At 35.0% G+C, this 19,591-nt stretch overlaps 3 protein-coding genes across 4 annotated transcripts; 1 reads left to right on the forward strand and 2 right to left on the reverse strand.

The window, feature by feature from the left end:
* Positions 1-3,349: 3,349 nt before the first annotated feature.
* LOC135138706 (retinaldehyde-binding protein 1-like) lies at positions 3,350-9,715 on the reverse strand. Its single transcript, XM_064068689.1, has 4 exons — positions 9,389-9,715; positions 4,068-4,248; positions 3,842-4,018; positions 3,350-3,790 (listed from the first exon to the last, which is right to left on the reverse strand). Exons 1-4 carry the CDS (start codon positions 9,661-9,663, stop codon positions 3,581-3,583), a joined length of 843 nt encoding a protein of 280 aa, XP_063924759.1. The 5' UTR covers positions 9,664-9,715; the 3' UTR covers positions 3,350-3,580.
* A 1,370-nt stretch (positions 9,716-11,085) lies between these two features.
* On the forward strand, positions 11,086-12,628 carry LOC135138810 (alpha-tocopherol transfer protein-like). 2 transcript variants are annotated; one of them, XM_064068831.1, is made up of 4 exons: positions 11,086-11,538; positions 11,590-11,770; positions 11,822-11,998; positions 12,047-12,628. In XM_064068831.1, the coding sequence occupies exons 1-4, from the start codon at positions 11,231-11,233 to the stop codon at positions 12,260-12,262; spliced, it is 882 nt and encodes a 293-aa protein (XP_063924901.1). In that variant the 5' UTR covers positions 11,086-11,230; the 3' UTR covers positions 12,263-12,628. The 2 variants fall into 2 exon arrangements, with proteins under 2 accessions (XP_063924901.1, XP_063924902.1); XM_064068832.1 differs by having other exon boundaries at positions 12,054-12,131.
* A 5,280-nt stretch (positions 12,629-17,908) lies between these two features.
* Positions 17,909-19,120, reverse strand: LOC135138793 (alpha-tocopherol transfer protein-like). The gene is made up of 4 exons (XM_064068811.1): positions 18,822-19,120; positions 18,589-18,769; positions 18,361-18,537; positions 17,909-18,312 (listed from the first exon to the last, which is right to left on the reverse strand). Exons 1-4 carry the CDS (start codon positions 19,094-19,096, stop codon positions 18,109-18,111), a joined length of 837 nt encoding a protein of 278 aa, XP_063924881.1. The 5' UTR covers positions 19,097-19,120; the 3' UTR covers positions 17,909-18,108.
* Positions 19,121-19,591: the final 471 nt, after the last annotated feature.

Consider the following 19,591-nt stretch of genomic DNA (forward strand, 5'->3'; position numbering starts at 1 on the left):
TTACCAAACTATAAAAACACAGTTGACACACTCTCAAATTTAAATGAATTCCGAAAATATTAGCATTGACTCTTATGAGAAAACCGGCTAGTTGTCAAACGCTGCCATCTTGATGACCTCGGATGACGTCAGTGTATTTGGCTAATAGGGTACTTGCACTCAACTGCCAGTTTTAATAAAAATTGGTGCAAGTGTTCCCTATGTAATATAGAACCTAAAGTCCTCAACAAAAGTTGAAAAAAAAAATTGTAAAAAATATCCAGAGTCTTAATTCTTGAGTTTTATTTTAAAGGCGGAACCTGGTCTCTGACGTCATAAGCCATAGTCCAATCATATCAGTGCTGAACATGGCAACATTGAAGAACTTGTTCTTCAATGACGCGTACATAACTTGAGGTTATGTACGTGTCATACATAACCTCTTATAATTGTATAACCTATTTTACGATGTCGGCTCTGCCAAAAAAGAGCGTTGGACAAAATAACGCGCGACTAAAAAAACCGCGACAAAAGAGCGCCGAGACAAAAAAGCCCAGTAATTAAATCATATGGGAAAAAAAAACGCCGAGACAAAGCAGCACGCGATTAAATAGCACTGGGACATTTTATTGCGCCATGAAATAGCGCAGCATTTTTAGCTTTGTAGTAGGTTTGTGCCAATCCAAAGTTTTTCTCATTTTGTCAAATTTTCAAACGCCCGTCATGGAATTTGCGAAATCACAAAAAGGTGGAAGAATATTGTTTTATGGTGGTTACCGCTACCGCACAGACAAGAGAACATCTATTCCGTTTCTTGGAGGTGTTCTCAAGAAGGATGGAAAGGGAGATTGCTAGTGTCAGAAAATTCAAGTGAACCGACTTCAACAACGGCTCATAGTCACGGCTCAGATTCGGCGAAGAGAGAAGTCGGAAGAGTGAGGCAATCTATGAGGGAATTGGCAGAAACTTCCAAAACCAAGGCAGATAATTCAAACCTCCATCAGAGGTACTTTCGAAGAAGCCGCAGTCCTCTTACCGACATACGACTCGAGAAGCTCTGGTAAGAGGTGAAAATTTTCTGCTCTTAGACACAGACTTGGGAGATAACCAAAGAATTCTTGTTTTTGGCACCAGAACGAATTTGGACACATTAAAGGAGTTTCGCCACAGGGCGATGGACGGTATATTCAAGACCTCGCCTCCATTATTTCAATAATTATTTACCATGCACGTAATAATAGACGGAAAAGCGATTCCTGTGATATTCGGTCTATTGCCCAACAAGCAAGAACAAACTTACATGAAATTTTTCGAAAGCATACTGGAAGTCGAACCAAACTTGGGCCCAGAAACAGTTTTGGTGGACTTCGAAATAGCATCTTTGAGTGCAGTCAGAAGGTGTTTCGGGCAAGCATGAACCGTCGGCGGTTTTTTCATCTAAGCCAAAATTTATGGCGAAGAATTCAGCAAACCCATCTAACGGAACAACAGCGAAGTCAGAATAGGATGTAAGATGTTGCTTGCTCTCGCATTTGTACCTGAAAGGGACGTGCAGTTTGCGTTGGAGATTATCGATGAAAATTTTCCTCATGAACTGCTACCTTTAGTAGAATATTGGGAGAAAACTTACGTCGGAAAACGAATGCATAATTTGAGGTCTAGGTACGATATCAACATCTGGGATATGTTTGATCGAATGTTAACGGACCAAGGACGAACAACTAGTTAGAAGCTTGGCCCAACTCTTTCAAACACTCTTTGGATTGCCAACACCCTCAAATCTATGTATAAGCTTATTAGACAGGGAACAAAGTGCATATGGCGAGGTACAGATCGGGAATAAGAGTTTGAGAATTGGCCAACTGTAAATATGTTCAGCTGAGAAAGCGGTTGAACCTATTGGTTTCGAAGTACTCATTTGCAAATGTTGAAAACTATTTGAAATCTGTGGCGTTAAACTTATCACTTTAATCGTTTATTGTTTGTTTAATTTTTGAATAGTCTGTTTCTAGTTCTGAAATAAAGTTGAGTTGATTTTCTGTGGTTTATTCATAACCGATCTATTTGGAGGCTATAGTATTACTGTTTTGAGACGTTTTATTGGGCTAGCAAAGGTAATTTTTAACATTTACGTCAATATTCATATTAATATTCACATCAGGACATCATTCTCGCTTGTCTACCCTTTTCTAACGTGTTCTATATGCCTAATAGTAATAAGACAATACATAATACAATTAATAGGTAACTATTAATTGTCGCAGATTATTTTGTCGCGTGCTAATTTGTCCTAGCGCCCTTTAGACTCTAAACGATATTATCCTACGCCATTTTTTACAGCGCTTTTTTGTCTCGGCGCTGTTTTGTCGCAGTTTTTTAATCGCGCGCTATTTGTCCAACGCTGTTTTTTGGCAGAACTGCACTTGACAGTACAGCCGACCATAAAAAGTCCCTATATTAATACGGAAACATCCTCGACTTGGCAACAATGTATGGCTTATGACGTCACGCCCAAAAGTGCGCGTGATTTAAATATTAATTTTTAATAATTTATTGCTACACTATGAATAATCCCATGCACTTTTTACAACAATACCCTTGTTTTATGAGTTCTGCTGAATGATTTTCTGGCTTTACTCAAAAACGTGCAAGATGCCTATTGTTTCATTTTAGTTCGGGGTCAAACAAAATGTTTTAATAATTTACATTAATAAATAATGGGTTGCATATTTTCTCTTTCATACATACTTATTAACTTCTAGGGCGTAAGCTGAGGAGTATTGTAAAATGGTCTCTCCGACAAATGACCAATTTAATGTAATCTGGACATGTAATGACTTCTAGAGTACGAAACAATAGGTCTCACTTTTCAATTTGTGTCTGCCGTTTGTTCAGTTTTTTTATTAGGCAGATATACTCGGAAACTACCTACAGGACCGATTCCTAAATTTTACGTCGAAAAGATTGTGATGGGATAATTTTTCTGAAGCACCCGTTTTTTTTTTTTTGTTATACGCCGCTTATGTATCTCTATTGTCTTATGTTTTGTAAATGCTTTTTTCTAGACTTCATCATTTTTGATTTCGTATCATTTGGCTGCGGTTTTTTTTTATTTCCAGGGTTATGATGTCCTGATTTTGAAAGTTAAATTTTGCCCTGAAAACTAAAAAAATAACACAGCGAAACCTCATTATATGATATAAAAAGAATCGCATTCGACGCCACATTCCTTATTGATACTTCTTTAGTCTATGCTAGGGAAATAAAAATAACTTTGTGGAAATATAAATTTATTATTATATATTATAACAACTTAAAATAACCATTTCTGACAAAATTCATTCATATAAATGTGTCTCTTTGTATATACGTACATATATTTATTTCCTATTTGTGATGAATCTAAATTAAAAAGTACCAGACAAGTCATAAATAAATTTATTTAATTTTCAGTAATTTTCAATTAGTTATCAAAATATCAAATATGATGATGACACTACTGTTTTGGAGAGATGAAATGTCAAACTTTGATAAGTGGTCAAACAAACCTGGTAACAACTTACTTTAACTACCGCTTGAAAAATAATACAATAATTTTTAACTACTTAGGCAAATAACTCAAATCACAGTCAGCAACTAATTTTTCTTCAGCTTCGAAGAAAGGCTTCAACTTTCGAAAATATTGGTTGCTTTTGTCGTTCAGTTCAATATAACTGGGTAAATCGCCGCCGTATTCTTTCGGCAGATGTGTAGCAGGTATCCATTTTTGATGAAATTCCTCAATCTTCATACTTGTCGGGTGTATTTCCATCTGTAACACAGACATTGCCATCCAAAACGCAAATTTAAACTGTATAGTTACCGTTTCAACCAGTTGTTTTTTCATGAACAGTTTTGATATAGCAATAGCTTTCTCTGCGACGTAGTTCACATTGAAGAAATGAATTTTTGTTATTCGCAGCGGGATGGCGTCTTGTAAAAAGTCGATAAAATTTTTTAGAACAGTGAGTTTAATGCAGGTTAGGTGCATAAGAGTAATCTAAAAAAAAAGAAATTAAAGACGAAAGGTAAAGGCAAGGTAAACTTACACCCTCCATGTCAATTAATACAATCTGGTTATCGGGGGGAGAATACATCTGACTGATGGCGATGGTCATGAAAGCTAGTTTGAAGACATCTTCCATGACAAAATTTCTGTAGTCGTAGTCCTGTAGCCGATATAAATGTATTACAGAATTATTTATCCGCTTAGGAAGACTGCTGCTAATTCTGTAACAAAATAATAATGATAATGGTGAACTTATACATCATTCTACAAATTTTGGGAAAATTTTGTTATTGAAAATTTTGTTGTTGGTGATGGACAAAATTAGCTTCTTCATTATGCTACTTGTGTCACTTGTTTCAAATTTTCTAAACAGAGGTGTAGAGTGTAATCATCTTTATTCTAGCTCATTCCCAGAACAGAAGACATGTGTTTTTCTTCGTAAGTAGGGTCAAGTATCGTGAACTCCCATAATCGCAGACAGTGTTGGGCAATATCTAGATACTTGTATCTAAATAAAGTATCTAGGTACATTTTTGGGTATCTAGTATCTATATCTAGATAAAATCGAATTTAAGCACAATATACCTGTATTTAGATAGATACAAAATTAATGGCGCAGATACATATACATTTTTTTATATCACTTTTTTTTCAGTAGTTATTAGTTGAGTTATACTAGTAGTAATTTTTGATACTTCATGTTGGTGATTTTGGTCACATAAACAAAAATAGAGGCAAGAGGTCCACTAATAGTGTTCTGCCACGGAAATTTTCATATTTTAAATACCATCATTTCCTATATTATAGCCTTCATTACTTATACATCTTTAAATATAATCCTGAGGGTTAATAAATTTAAGCCATGGTAAGATGGTAATTTAAAAACCATAAACCACAATTCGGTACGGTCCTGACTACGATAAGCAGAACACGCTCCGAAATCCAAACTCGAAAATCGAGAGATATCGAGCGTCAAAAGCGAAAGAGAAGTAGTAGAAAACAAAGAAATGAAGTGGAATAAGAGTAAGAAGCACCAAGAAGTGTAAGGACAGCAATTATTAAGGAAAGTGTGGAATCAAAAGAACCTAACCTCGGAAGAGATAGTCTGGGTGACAGTTCTTATCGCGGCACGAAGTAAACAACACAGGAACGTACTAGATACACAGGAAGCAAGAAAGTCGGCCAGGGAATGCTAAACGGGAATCCTGAACCGGAAAAAGGATACAAACTAGCAATAGAAGAACAAGACAACCAGAAACGAAAAAGAGAAACCTCCTTTTCACCATCACCGGAAGGTCAAAGAGTACAGAGGAAGCAGAAGAGGGTACAAGCAGGAGACATGGATGAAGTAAAGAATATATGTTTAAAACGTTAATGAAGGAAATCGCAGAAATGAAAAGAGACCAAAGAGCATACCAAACAGAAGTAACAACACTAAGAGAAGAAAACCAAAGACTGACCGAAAGATTAGAAAGAGTGGAGCAACACTTAGAAAAACTGGAAAAAGCAGAAAGGAAAAACAACATCGTAATCAAAGGAGGGAAACTACAAGGAAGCGAAATAACAGCAGAGGTTGAAGAACTCCTAAAAAATAAGGTAGGAATCCAAACTAAGATACAAGACGTAAGATTATTCAGCGAAAAATACGACATAGTAGTAGCAAAGATAGAGAATTGGGACACAAAAAGAGCAATCATGAAACAGAAGAACAAATTAAAAGGATCAAAAACGTTTATTGAAGACGATTACACCAAACAAGAGAGCGAGATACAGAAGAAGATAAGAGGAATAGCAGCAGCAGAAAAAGGGAAAGGAGTCGAGGCAAAAGTAGGGTACAAAAAGATGATATGGGCAGGAGAAGTCTGGCATTGGGACACTAAATTAGACAAATTAGTGAAAGCACCGTCGCACCCCAAAGAAAATCCAAAAAACTAACAGAGGAAGAAACCACACACCGGAAAACAATGACGACGTATGCAAAGCTCATGGATGACCCGATAGGAATTACGAAGAGAAAGAAAAACCCGAAAATTAGAATAGGAACATGGAATGTTCGAGGAACATATAGCGAAGGAAAACTCAAACAAATAGTTCAAGAATTACAAAGGTATAATATAGATGTAGCAGCTATACAAGAGACGAAACAAAAAGGCAAATTCATCACTGAAATAGACAACTACATATTATTTAATAGCGGAATTGACAACAGAGAACTAGGAACAGGATTCATGGTGAAGAAGAGCCTGAAAGGAGCAGTAATTACCTTCAAACCAATCTCAGAAAGAATGAGCTATATAAGATTGAGAAGTAAGTACAGGAAAATAAGCCTACTGAATATACATGCACCGACTGAAGAGAAAGATCTAGAAGTAAAAACAGAATATTAGGAAGAACTAGAAAGAGAATATGTGAAAATACCAAAGCATGACATTAAAATGGTTATAGGAGACGCCAACGCAATGATAGGTAAAGAGAATTGCTAAAGGCCAACAATCGGGAAAGAAAGCAAACACCAAAAAACGAATCAAAATGGAGAAAATGGAGAAAAACTGATAGAGTTTGCAGAAGAAAATAAAATGGTAGTCAAAAGCACCTTCTTTGCGCAGAAAGAGATCTACAAAGGCACATGGATGTCACCTGACGGAAAAACGGTCAACCAAATAGACCACATACTGGTAGAAAGGAGAGATGCCCAACTAATAACCGGATTAAGAAGCTACAGAGGAGCAGAAGCGATTTCAGACCACTTTCTAGTAAGAGCAGACCTCAAACAAGAAATACCGAAGAAAAAAGAAGGAAAGAAGACGCAACGTGATATAAATGTAAACAAACTTAAGAAAGCTGAATGTGCTTATAGGCAATAAAATTAATATTTTTCCAACCCTCGGTAGAATAATTTATCGTGATATATTCTCAGAAATCGTGAAACGAGATTAAAATAAAATGAGTTTCAACAAAAATCTGAAAATTTAAAGTTGCACTCTGGTGATTCCGGCCTGCCAGGTAGCCTTTGATCGTATAAGGTGTTTAATTACCTTTCTAAGAAATTGTACTTATTTTGCCTCATTAAACGGAACCAGCAATTCTTCCTAAAATGTATATACCTGCCGCACCGGGATAGACGATTAGCGGACATGCTCATAAAAACATCGTAAGCCGATATTGGAAAATAATAATTTATTACAGGTTGCCGACAACAGACTTTCAGCACAGAATAATCATTTCCCGTATTCTTTTGAAATATTAATTTTAATGCTGGAGATAATTATTAGATATACTCAAACACAATTTCGACAATATTGCACAATTTGCGACACATCAAACAGCAAAGCGTTGGCCTATTTGCTGGAAAAAAGAAAAGATTTTTCAGTCTTGAATAACTATGCTACAGTAAAATGTTTATTTTTTAAACTTAATACCACAATCCCTTCTTCTGCACCTGTGGAACGGGTGTTTAGTGGTGGAAACCAAATTCTGACACCAAGAAGAAATAATTTAGGTGACAATACGTTCGAAATGTTGTTAATTTTAAAAAAATCATTAAACAATACATAAAAAATACATAAACATGTTTTCAGTTATTTTATTGGCCAAAGCTTCAAAAAGTATTTGTTTTCTTGTATCTGTATCTAGATACAGTTCGTAAAAATCGAAAACAATCTATATCTAGATACTTTTAGCTTCCATATATATATATCTGTATCTAGATACTTTTAAAAGTATCTGTCCCCAACACTGGATAAATTAACCTGCGTTTCCACTTTTATTTTTAGAGCTGAGAATTTACACATGTAACATCTTTAGGTTTTTGATCAAGTAAAGGTACCTCTGATCTAACTGACTAATATTCTGCATTTTCTGTTCGGGGATTTGTATATTGCTTCTTACTAGATTCATGTCTGGGTTTTCTTTAGTGAGAAGTTCATTCGTTGTATCGAAAATCTTGATAAATGAGATTCTGTGTAGATCCAGGGTCCTTATGATCTTCTCCATGTTTTGAACATTGTCACAAGAGCTCTATCAAAGAGAAAAATGGCTATCCCTCCGGGGCCTCCAAATGATTTGAATACGTAATGATGACCTGTTATTACAGTATTTCACTAGTTGAGCCTTGTGATAGTGTAAGATAAACTCCGGATAATAGAAAAAGATTTTTTGGAAGTATTTATTCTTTTATTGACTGCTCTTGATCCCATAGAAATTTCCTAGTAACTATTAAATAAACAACAGATACAGTAGATAACAATAAAGTCGACATTTTTACCATAAAGGTTCAACATGGTACGAGGCGACAATCTTTTAATAATGCCATCAATATCGGACGTAAGCGAATGTTTGCAAAGTTTCAAGGCATCCAAAATTTCATCTTTTGATATATGGGACACACTGATAAATAAATTTGTGTTTGAGTCCGATTCTGGTGTTGAGAAAATATGATTACACTGGTCAACAGCTAAGCTCTAACTTTTATTATAGCAGCCAATTATTATTTAATTAACAATTTTAAATGATATTATAAGCGGCTAAACCCAAACTTAGCTCTCATTTAAAAGTAATCTTCAATAATATCCTTTGAAAAATACAAAAATCGTACTATTAAGTAATAGGAAACTTTCTATAAGGTGTATTTTTTTGTGATCAAATTGCTATAAACTTCTTGGGAAACAATAAGAAAACTACGTTTAGTAAGTAGAAAACATGTTATCATCATATAAAAAATTTAAAATTAACATATTCTTAAAAGTGCATTTTATGTATTCGCATCTTGATTTTTTCCCCAAAAATTATGACGACGTGAGTGACGGACATAGAGAACGCTTCCATCTTGGCATTTTGTCGATAGAAAAACGATACCAAGTTCGATGGAACACCTAAATGCTCGCAGAATACTGCGGAACCATCAAGCGAGAGATCTCCAATAAAATCGATAGGAGGCAACCGAAAAAACGTCGGTCTTAGCTGTTTCTTTTGTTTTTTTCGTTTTTTAAACTACAATCGTTGTTTTTTTCTTAATTATGGTTGTTCTTTTGTTAATACATCACCTTCTGCCGTTAAAGATACAAAAATTAAATTGTTTTACCTGATTTTTTGTTTTTAACATCAAATATGCATTTTTCTTTTTAATTGAGCTAAGTTATAAGGTTTATGCCATTTGTTGCAAACACAGAGACAAAGTAAACGAAAACATTACAATTATGTCAAAGTTAGAGAGAAAAAATTGAATTTTGTTGACCAGTGTTATTATAGGACAAAAAAATATTACGGTTTTAGAGATTTTTTTTTTTGACTACTTAAATCGCCGCAATAGAACACCGACACAGTTAATTCAATTAAAGACTTAAAAAATTGTAAAAAACTTACGAAACTTGGCTGGCTTTTTCCAAACTTGCATGGTCAATATCTTGGTTGCTGAACAATTCGGGTGCCTTTTTCTTGATTCTAAAATAATTTTTTAGAGTGATTTTACTGGCCTCGACGTCGTTTTCGCACGACAAAAGCAACAAAACAATTAACTCGTCTTGCATCTGAAGAAGCGGTGCGGGCTTTAACCACTTTTTTATTTCGTTGACGTGTTCTTGACTGCATCTTCCTTCTTTTATAACATCTGCAGCTTTGAATTCGTAGGGTAGTGCCATTTTCTCCGAAGCCGACAAAACACTGAGCGCTCTGAAGGAGTTCGCGAAATAGTTTTTTCTCGGAAACTAGTCCAGCAAGGTTAAAATGATAAAACCTCCGGCTTTATTTAAATTAGTATACATGCAAAAAGTAGGTAATAAAATTTATTCGTAAATGTGAATTAAGCAATTTCCGACTTTGCCAATGAAAGATTATCCATTAGGAAACTAGTGCTCAGATTCGAAAATTTGTCCAAAAGTTCACAAAATTAAATTAAAAAAAAATCTTGGAGAATATTTAAATACAAAAACATATAATAATTCTCGAGGAGTGAGTGAGCAATTTGATAAATTTTTAATCGATAATAATCTTTGCAACTTGCGTCACAAACCAGTAAGTCAAGTATAAAAACGTTTCACCACATGATTTTTTTTTAAAGCATTTTTGCGAAATGTGCATATATTTATGTTAATTAGTCCCTGGACAAGCAACTGATCTCGAAATTTATCTCGAACTTCCACTTTTTACTTCCCGAGTGATGACTTTGAACTTTTAGGTGTACTGTAAGGTTAACGTGCAATTGGTGAAATGCTAATGAAGTCTGACAATTTATCCCTTCCAACAACTTCATGACGTCAGCTTAAAATTACAGTTGCAACTGCAGATTTATTAATTATCATTTATTGTCAAACGCACTAACCGTTTGACCTCCGAAGACACTGTTTCCTTCTCAAGGTCGCCCACATTTTTTTGTGTGCAGAAAATTGTGTCTTTAGGTAAAGTCGAACAAAACACGTTTTTCCAGGAATGATCAAGTTGCATTGGGTGCGACATGTTTATTTATTAATAGTATATGTATTATATTATATTTTTTAGAAATGCTTATACCGAGTGACTCAGAAAAAATTAATGAATGCGTAATTTATTTTATTTATTTAATCAGTAACTAGAAAACCGAAATCCTGTAGATGTTTTAAAGTTGTCATAACCAGGGTAAATTTGTAATCAAAATTTATCTATTTATTCTCTCCAAAAAATTGATGACGTCCTCTCAAAATTCTGGAAAAACTCATTTGAAACATACGCGTAGCATAGATCTTTACATTTACTTTAACATTACATGCACATCTTTATTTTAACTTGTAGGGGTTCTCATAAAAAAAATACAAAATCAGAAGTTTTTTAACAATAAAATTACACAGATGACACCTACATGAAAATTATTACTATGCTGCTGTTGCGCAAACGTGTTTTTTGGTAATTAAAATCGACATTAAAATTTCGTTTTTCTGTGTCAAGCTTTACACGTGCGCATTTTTAACAACAAAGTATAATGAAATGATAATTAGGACAGTCCACAATTTTACTGCAATTTTATTGCCAAACTGAGTTATGTTTTCTGTGCTTCGCAATAACAAACTTATGACACGAATACAATTTAAGCAATTCAGTCGTTTTTTTCTGAAATTATCTAACACGTGCATTATACAAGATTGTTTGCTTTTTTGCCAGAAACAGTTCTCTTTAATTGGCTCAAAATAATCGGTTAAGGCAACCTTGGCACCAGTTTCACAAAATTCCGGTACCATGAGTGTAGTGTTGTGTGAAAACAAAAACAATATGATTCTAACATACAAATTCGAGTCAAAAATTCTCGTTGAAGACCGGAGAACGACTAGCAAAAATGTGAAAGAAATACAGCAGTGGTTGACAACCACCTGTGTACCTAATTTACAAATCGAAACGATAGCCTTGTTTCTCATCGCCTGCGACAACGATATTTCTGCTACTCAAACGACAATTAAAAATTTCTTTAGAATCAAAAGCGAAGCGCCGGAGATATTTAGCAACAGGGATATAGATAGTGTTATTTTGACAAAAACCAGACAAGTGTTGTAAGTACAGTTTTAGTTGTTCGTTCTACCTTGAACTCCATTTTTTTTCAGATTTGCTTGCAGTCTTCCTAAACGTCTGCAAAACACTGTGATCCATTGCTATAAATTAAGCGAAACCGATCATCGAAATTTCGTTTTCTCTGACATTTTCAAATTAGGAGTTATGATAGTGGACGTGAGTCAGAGATACGATCCACCAGATGACTTAATTGCGATAATTGATATGGAAGGGGTACAGAACTTTCCTATTCATTTTGCTATCTTTAACTTTTCCACATTTCAGTTAAGCTTAATGCATCTGACTCGTTTAAAACCACACATCGTAAAAAGTTTTGTGGACTTTTTACAAGATGGAATGACGCTGAAAATAAAAAATATTCATGTTTTAAATACCCACTATGTAGCTAAGAAGTTTGTTGCAGTTCTTAAATTATTTATGAAGAAGGCATTAGCTGATACGGTGAGTGATAAATAACAAAAGTGAAAAGGAATTAAGTTGTTTCATTAGTTAATAGTACATCCTGTTGGTATGAAGATGGAAGAGTTTTATGAGAAATATGTACCAGCTTCTCATTTACCTCAGGAGTATGGAGGGGAGTTACTAAGCTTCTCAATGTTACAAGAAATTTCGATTCAGCAGCTGCGGGAACTAAAGCCCTTTTTTGAAGCTGAAGACAAACTTATTATTGATTATAAGTCTGCTAAGAGTCAGATAGACAAGTGAATTGTTAATGTGTTATAAAGTATTAATTTGATTACTGTGCCCTTTTTACTTCGGTGATCTGCAATGTTAGTCTTTTGTGGTAACATTTGCCTTGCGTACATACATATGTTGTTATGGTTTTTTCTTTCTTTTCGTCTAGGACGATTCACGAGTCAACCCGACTAGAATATTCTTTCATTTATACATTTTTGTAAATACTTATATCGTTTGTCCAGTGTCTATATAATGGAACCACGTGTAGTGAAAGCCAAATTTAAGGACACTATTATAAAAAAGACGGCCTTGACTAGGTTACCGTCGCCGGCATTTTAATTTTAATCGTTAAAAAAGCAATTACACTTATCATTATTTATTTTTTGGTGGCGAATGAGCACTTTTAAGGCTTATAACGCTTTACTCAATTAAAATTTTCGCTATGTAAGAAAAGCTAAATATACCATTTCAACTAAATTATTTCCTTTACCTAATGATTCAGTGATTACTATAATACATTTTGTAAATACATATATATGAATCCAACTGGAATTATGTCGAAGGCATTGCACATTGAATTTGTTTGCATGTTCGATTTCAGGGGCACGGGAAGTTCTGCGTAACTAATTTTTCGTCATTGGGTATAAGAATGAAGGAAAATGACACATTGCGGTAGTTAAATAATTTAATTTATAAAGTTATAATAATATCAAAATTTATAAAAACAAAACAACAATATATATGTACAAACAAAATGGATATATCAAATATCTAGTCTAAAAACAAATGTACAGGTTACTGCTGTGGTCGATGTCTCCCCATTAGTGTCGGTCTGAGCCTCAAATTTCCACGAATAATTCCTGGTAGGTGCGTCCTTCCAATTCTTCTGACTGTCATTATTTTCGTCAAATCTTCGGGCTTCTCGAAATTTTTTACGAAATTTCTATATTCCCTGCTGGTGGACTCGAGTTCCTCTTGTGGGAAAGTCTCCACAGTACGGGTTGGCGATGAACTTCTTTGTAGAGCCATGGCTTGGAAATATCTGAAAAAAACAAGAATTAGAAACAATTTATATAAATAAATAAGAGGTATACTTACAGTCTTGTGGTGATGAAAGTGTCTGGTATGTTAGGGCTATGACGTCAACATTAAAACTAATCATTGTGGGTTTGTTTCACCCATATACAGGGTGCCGCATCCAAGTCTGGATATAGGGAATTAACATGGGAATTGGTTTTTATTTTATGATATCTCCCCAGATCACTTTAAAGCTATTATTGAGTGATGCATTTGTGGAGGTCGAAGAGGGCTATCGGCCGGTATTTTTTTCAAATCGTTGCATCGCGCTCATTCACTGTAAAAAGGTTTTAAAAATCGTATTTTGAAATTCGCGCCCGATCCGATTTGTCGCGAAATGTTCCGTCGCACTGTCGAAGTTCGGCGATCGCGTCTTTGGAATAACCATGCAAAATTCAAATGTCAAAATGAAATTAGAAATTATTCTCAGAACTCTACGAACAACTCAAACTGAATTATTTTATCCAGTGTGATGATTATTGTAGGACAAATTAAGCGGAATAAATGCACAAATTGATCCATTCATTCGTCATAGTGCGCGACCACGTCAAACGAGCTATCTCGAACTACACTCAGACCGTATCCAAAAAGCCCGAGATGAAGACTTCGAGCAGCTCGTCTTCCTCAAAACCCCATCGGCAGGATTGTGACATGTCCTGGGAGCCCTCAAGCTAGGAATGTACTCGCGCTGCCTCACTCAGTAATCACTGAACGACTCAAATTGAATTATTTTATCCAATATGACGATTATTGTAGGTCAATTTAAACGGAATAAATGCACAAGCTGCACAGAATATTGTATTACGTTATGTTGCTGGTGCTGGTCGAGTCTTTATTAGTAAAATCTCATTAAAATGCCATGTTCTACTGCGATTAGATGAAAAAGCGAGGGCCCGATTTTCTTATTGTGTGATGATAAGATTTACCATCAAAACAGCTGGCGCTTTTGAAGAGAACCTTTTAATGAACCATGGATAACTACAAATAACAAAACTTAACAATTGTTGATAAATGAAGTAATGAAATATTGTACGAATCTGGAGAAGTATTGCACTATTTTCAAGAATTGCTCAAAAGACTGCTCTCAGCAGCTGTACAGTAAGTAAGCCGATCTTCAAAACTTCTACGCGTGTTGATCAGCATTTGCATGAAGACAATATTTGCTGGACTGCTTGTTTCAGCGCGTCTCTGTTTGAATACAGATGGTCGTGAAGAAATCTCAAAAGAAAAAATTCCCAGGGATTTAGATCCGGCGAATGCACAGACCAATGGGGCGGTGCAAACTTTCCATTCCAACATTGCGGGAAAATACTGGTTCAAATAAACAACATTTATGCGAGCTGTATGGCTGGAGATTTGGTCCTGGATGTAAAAGACCTGCTGCAGATGCCGCACCCTTCGAGTCCCAGGAAGTATTTGCTGAGCTAGCATATTGTCCTACTTCTGAGCATTCAATCTAGATTCGATGAAAAAAGGTGCAATGACATGATGTCCTAGAAGCCCCAGTCAGACAGTGACAGTTGCACGCCATTGATAACAATAGTCATGGACCACGTGAGGGTTGTGTTATGCTCAAATTTGATCGTTCTGACGATTATAACTTCCGTTAAGACCAAATGAACATTCGTCAGTAAAACAAATGTTCCTCAAAAACTCTCCATCAGCCTGGATTCTCTTAAGCATTCCTTCATAAAACTCCCTACGTGAGAAGTAGTCCTCAGGCTTCAATTTTTTGTCATGATGCTTTTTGAAACTCTTCTATCCCATCTCTTTAAGATCCCTAGAAAACGTTGTGGCCACCTGATTTTATTTACTTTTTATCACCTTTGAAAATAAATGTATCTTTGTTTTGTGAAATATTATTTTTATTTTTGTTGTTAACACAATAAACAAATAAAACAGTAACACAAAAGTTTCTGAATCCCAAAACACATTCGTAATAAAGAAATATACTTTAAAATGTTGATGAGTCAATGTTCTACATTTCTCTCTCAAAAATTTCTTGTAACGAACATGCTTCCAGGTGGCAAAAATTCCATCCCTGCTTAACGAATGTAAAACCAATTGACTTCCAATTTTTAGTGATTCGAAAAAAACGTGTGAAATTTTCCCAAATTACCTACTAATTAAATTAACCGTTGAAGAACAAGCAGACCTCGCTTTTTCAACTAATCGGAGTAGAACATAGCATAACCTAATAAAATATTTTGTGCAGTTTGTGCATTTATTCCATTTAAAATGACCTACAACAATCATCACCCTGGATAAAATAATTCAGTTTGAGTTGTTCGTTGATTTCTGAAAATAATTTCTAATTTCATTTTGACATTTGAATTTTGCATGGTTATTCCAAAGACGCGATCGGCGAACTTCGACAGTGCGACGGAACATTACGTGACAAATCGGATCGGGCGCGAATTTCAAAATACGATTTTTAAAACCTTTTTACAGTGAATGAGCGCGATGCAACGATTTGAAAAAAATACTGGCCAATAGCCCTCTTCGACCTCCACAAAGGCATCACTCAATAATAGCTTTAAAGTGATCTGGGGAGATATTATAAAATAAAAACCAATTCCCATGTTAATTCCCTATATATACTTGGATGTGGCACCCTGTATACAAGTTGTAGCAGCCCCACCCTATTCACCCCATCCCGTCACCCTCAGTTTCTCCCCACTTTATTCTAGGGTGGCAGGGTGGGGTGAATAGTGTAGGGGAGGTACAACTTCCACAATTGGTTACATTCTCAAAGTCGAAATCAATAACAGTATCTCTTTTGATAATTTTTGAAAACTGTCCGAAAAGGTGAAAATATTTCATTGTTTTGAAAAATTTATCTTTCGCCGAAGTTGCATACAGTCTCAAAAAATTCTGGGAGTTGGTTCTCGATGAGCTGAATCAATCATGGTCGCTGATGAAAATTTTCTAACGATTAGCTTTTAAATTGACATTTTTAAAAAACCTCAAAAAGAACCATATTTTATTTTGCGTTTCTAGAAAAAAGATATGAATTTTTGAGGAAATGAAACCAGAAATAAATTTTGGAAGTCGAAATAACAATAGCATGTCTATTGTTTTTTTTTGGAGAAATCAAAAATTTCATACGACGGGTTTGAAAATCTGAATTTTTCGCAAAACTGCCAAAAAGTCCACCAAAAATTCTTGGATATAACTGTCGATAAGTTCAATCAAAAAGCATCGCTTTGATGGTCGCAACTCAAAATTTACGAAATATTTGTTTTCAAATTAAAGTGTTGAACAATCACAAAAATTGACATTTATTTTGTCTGTTCCATCCACAGAAATGGGAATTTTTGAAGAAATTAAACCGAAAACAAATCTCGACATCGAAATCAACAATAGCAGCCGATCAAAATTTTCGAAATACTCGGTTTAAAACTGAGATTTTTAAAAATTCCAAAAAGTGCCATATTTTTTTTGGTGATTTAAAAAAAGTAGTAGCTCAGTAGGAGTTTTTAAATAATATTTTAGCGTTGAACTTCAGTTCTGCTCGTCCAAGTTCGAATTCCAACCCCTCAACTTTTTTTTCTAACACATTGATTTTTTTTTAATGCGCGGAAAGTTCTGCCTAAATAATTTTGAAGATTTTCGTCACTGAGTACAAGAATGAAGAAAACTGACATATTAAAGTAGTTAAATAATTTAATTTATGAAATTACAATAATATAAAAGTTGTGAAAACCAATAACAATATTCGTATATTGTAAGGAAGCTTTTTCGCGGGCCGGAAACAGAGAGAGCCGGGAGTAAAGCCGCGATCGCCGCGCCGCCGCGGCGGAAGAGGGTTCTGGCCTGAAGTCTTAATGAGAGAAGAGGTGCTGTGGCTGTGTTTTGAGTTTCTGAAAGTGTGGCAGAAGTGCAGTTCGACCCTCCGACCACGGTAAGTACTTTTTGGGTCGTCTGCCCGGTTAAGTACCGGTTTTGGAATCGCTTTGTATTTATTTAAGTTAAGTTTAGCCATAAGATTTTATTATCTTATCTGTGTAGCTGGTGGCAGGGAATAAACCGTATTTATTGTGTAAAAGCATTCCTTGCCGTTTTATTTTATTCTTGCGTTTTCGCGGGCGCTCACCACCTAATATCCGTGTCTCCTGCTTTAGAGCAACCCCGGCGCCTGAGCGACAGCCGCTCCTGAGCGAAGGCGCCAACCACCGCAGCGTGAAGGTCGCCCCATGAGCTTAGGTCGGCCAGATGTGTTTTTAAATCAGCGACACTAGTCGGTCCAAAGCTTGGCACCCAGGTACGCATATACTATTATTATTCCTACGACTACTGTTATGTTAAGTAAAGTCAGGTCAAACGGGGTAAAGGCTTGCCGGTACCTGACCTGACCTTGTTTGAAACCATTAAGCGTTAAATGTACACCTTCCACTTTGTTTTCGATAGTCAATAACAGTAGAACCTCTTTCAGTACGAATTTTAGGAAGATTGAATGAACATTTTTGCATTAATCTCCATGGTAGTATTAGATTAAAAATGATACGGAACTACAATTCATTTTCAACATATCCGCTAAAAACATTCATGTCATTTTTAATAGTTTTATTAAAGTCTTATCTAATTATCACTACTTTTGAGGAACTACAAACAATTTAAAACATAATCAATTAACAATTATCTCTCTATTAAAGACAAAAGTATATATACGAGTAAATTTCCTGTTATCTAAGTAATTTGAAGTACAGCTAACACTCCAGATCACAGAAGGAAAAACAGCACAGTATTCAAATTAATACTTCACAACGACGCGACTTAATAATTCACTTGTCTATCTAACTATTAGTAGCCTTATAAACACTAATAAGTTTGTCTTCAGCTTCAAAAAGGGGCTTTAGTTCCCGCAGTTGCTGAATCGAAACTTCATGTAACGTTGTGAAGCTGGGTAATTCCCCTCCATACTCCTGAGGTAAATGGGAAGCAGGCACATATTCCTTATAAAACTCTTCCATATTCATACCAATTGGATGCACTATTAACTAAAGAAACAACTTAATTCATTTTCAATTTTGTTACTTCTATCTTACCGCATCAGCTAATGCCTTGTTCATAAATAACTTAGCTATTGCAATAAACTTTTCAGCTATATAGTTGGTATTTAAAACGTGAATATTCTTTATTTTCAAGGCCATTCCATCTTGTAGAAAGTCGACGAAAGTTTTTATCACGCTGACTTTCAAACGAGTCAAATGCATTGCGCCTAACTAAAACGTAGAACAATTAAATCTTGAAAAGCTAATAGAAACACTCTGTACCCCTTCCATGTCAATTATTGCAATTAACTCATCTGGTGGATCGTATCTCTGACTCACGTCGATTATCATAAACCCTAATTTAAAAATATCAGACAGAATGAAATTTCGATAATCGATGTCGCTTAATTTATAACAATGTATCACACTGTTTTGCAGCCGTTTAGGAACACTACATGCAAGTCTGAAAGAAAAATGGTGTTTAAGGTAGAACGAACAACAACAACTGTACTTACATCACTTCTCTGGTTTTTGTCAAAATTTCGTTATCAATATCCCTGTCGTTGAATATCTCCGGCGCTTCGCTTTTAATTTTGAAGAATTTTTTTATTGTCGTTTCAGTAGCAGAAATATCGTTGTCGCAGGAAATGAGAAACAAGGCTATAGATTCGACATGTAAACTGGGCATAGAAGAGGTTTTCAACCATCGCTGTATTTCTCTCACATTTTTGTTATTCGTTCTTCCGTCTGTAATGAGAGTTTTGACGTCGAATTCGTAAGGTAGAACCATTTTCGTCTTGTTTACGCACAACACTGCAGCCATGGTACGGACCGGATTTTTTTAAACGAGTTTACCAAGGTTGCCTTAACTTATTATTTTGACCCAATTAAAGCGAATTGTTTTTCACAAAAAAAAAACACAATTTTCTGTAACATATGCTTTAGAACATTATTATAGTGTTACCGTCATTAATTATTGCGAAGCAAAGAAAATGAACACTCATTTTATAAATAAAATTGCAATATCAAATTTTAGTTCTCAGTTAGTCGTAACTGATTTTTAAAAAGTTAATTAAAAAAAAAATCACGTTAAAGTTTGAAGCCCGAAAATTAATTTAAATATTTATTTGAAAGAACATGGAACAAGTTTGCACACAAACCGCATACCTAACTATTCCTATAATTTTATTACATAATTAAAAGAGAACATTTAAAATAATCTCTATTTATTTAGAAAAAAAGTTGGACATTCTCTCACATTTGTTAATTTGGATGGAATTTAAGG

This window comes from Zophobas morio, unplaced genomic scaffold (assembly GCF_036711695.1).
Source record: "Zophobas morio isolate AGI-343-1 ecotype UQ-CSIRO unplaced genomic scaffold, CSIRO_AGI_Zmor_V1 ptg000030l, whole genome shotgun sequence".
Classification (NCBI taxonomy): domain Eukaryota; kingdom Metazoa; phylum Arthropoda; class Insecta; order Coleoptera; family Tenebrionidae; genus Zophobas; species Zophobas morio.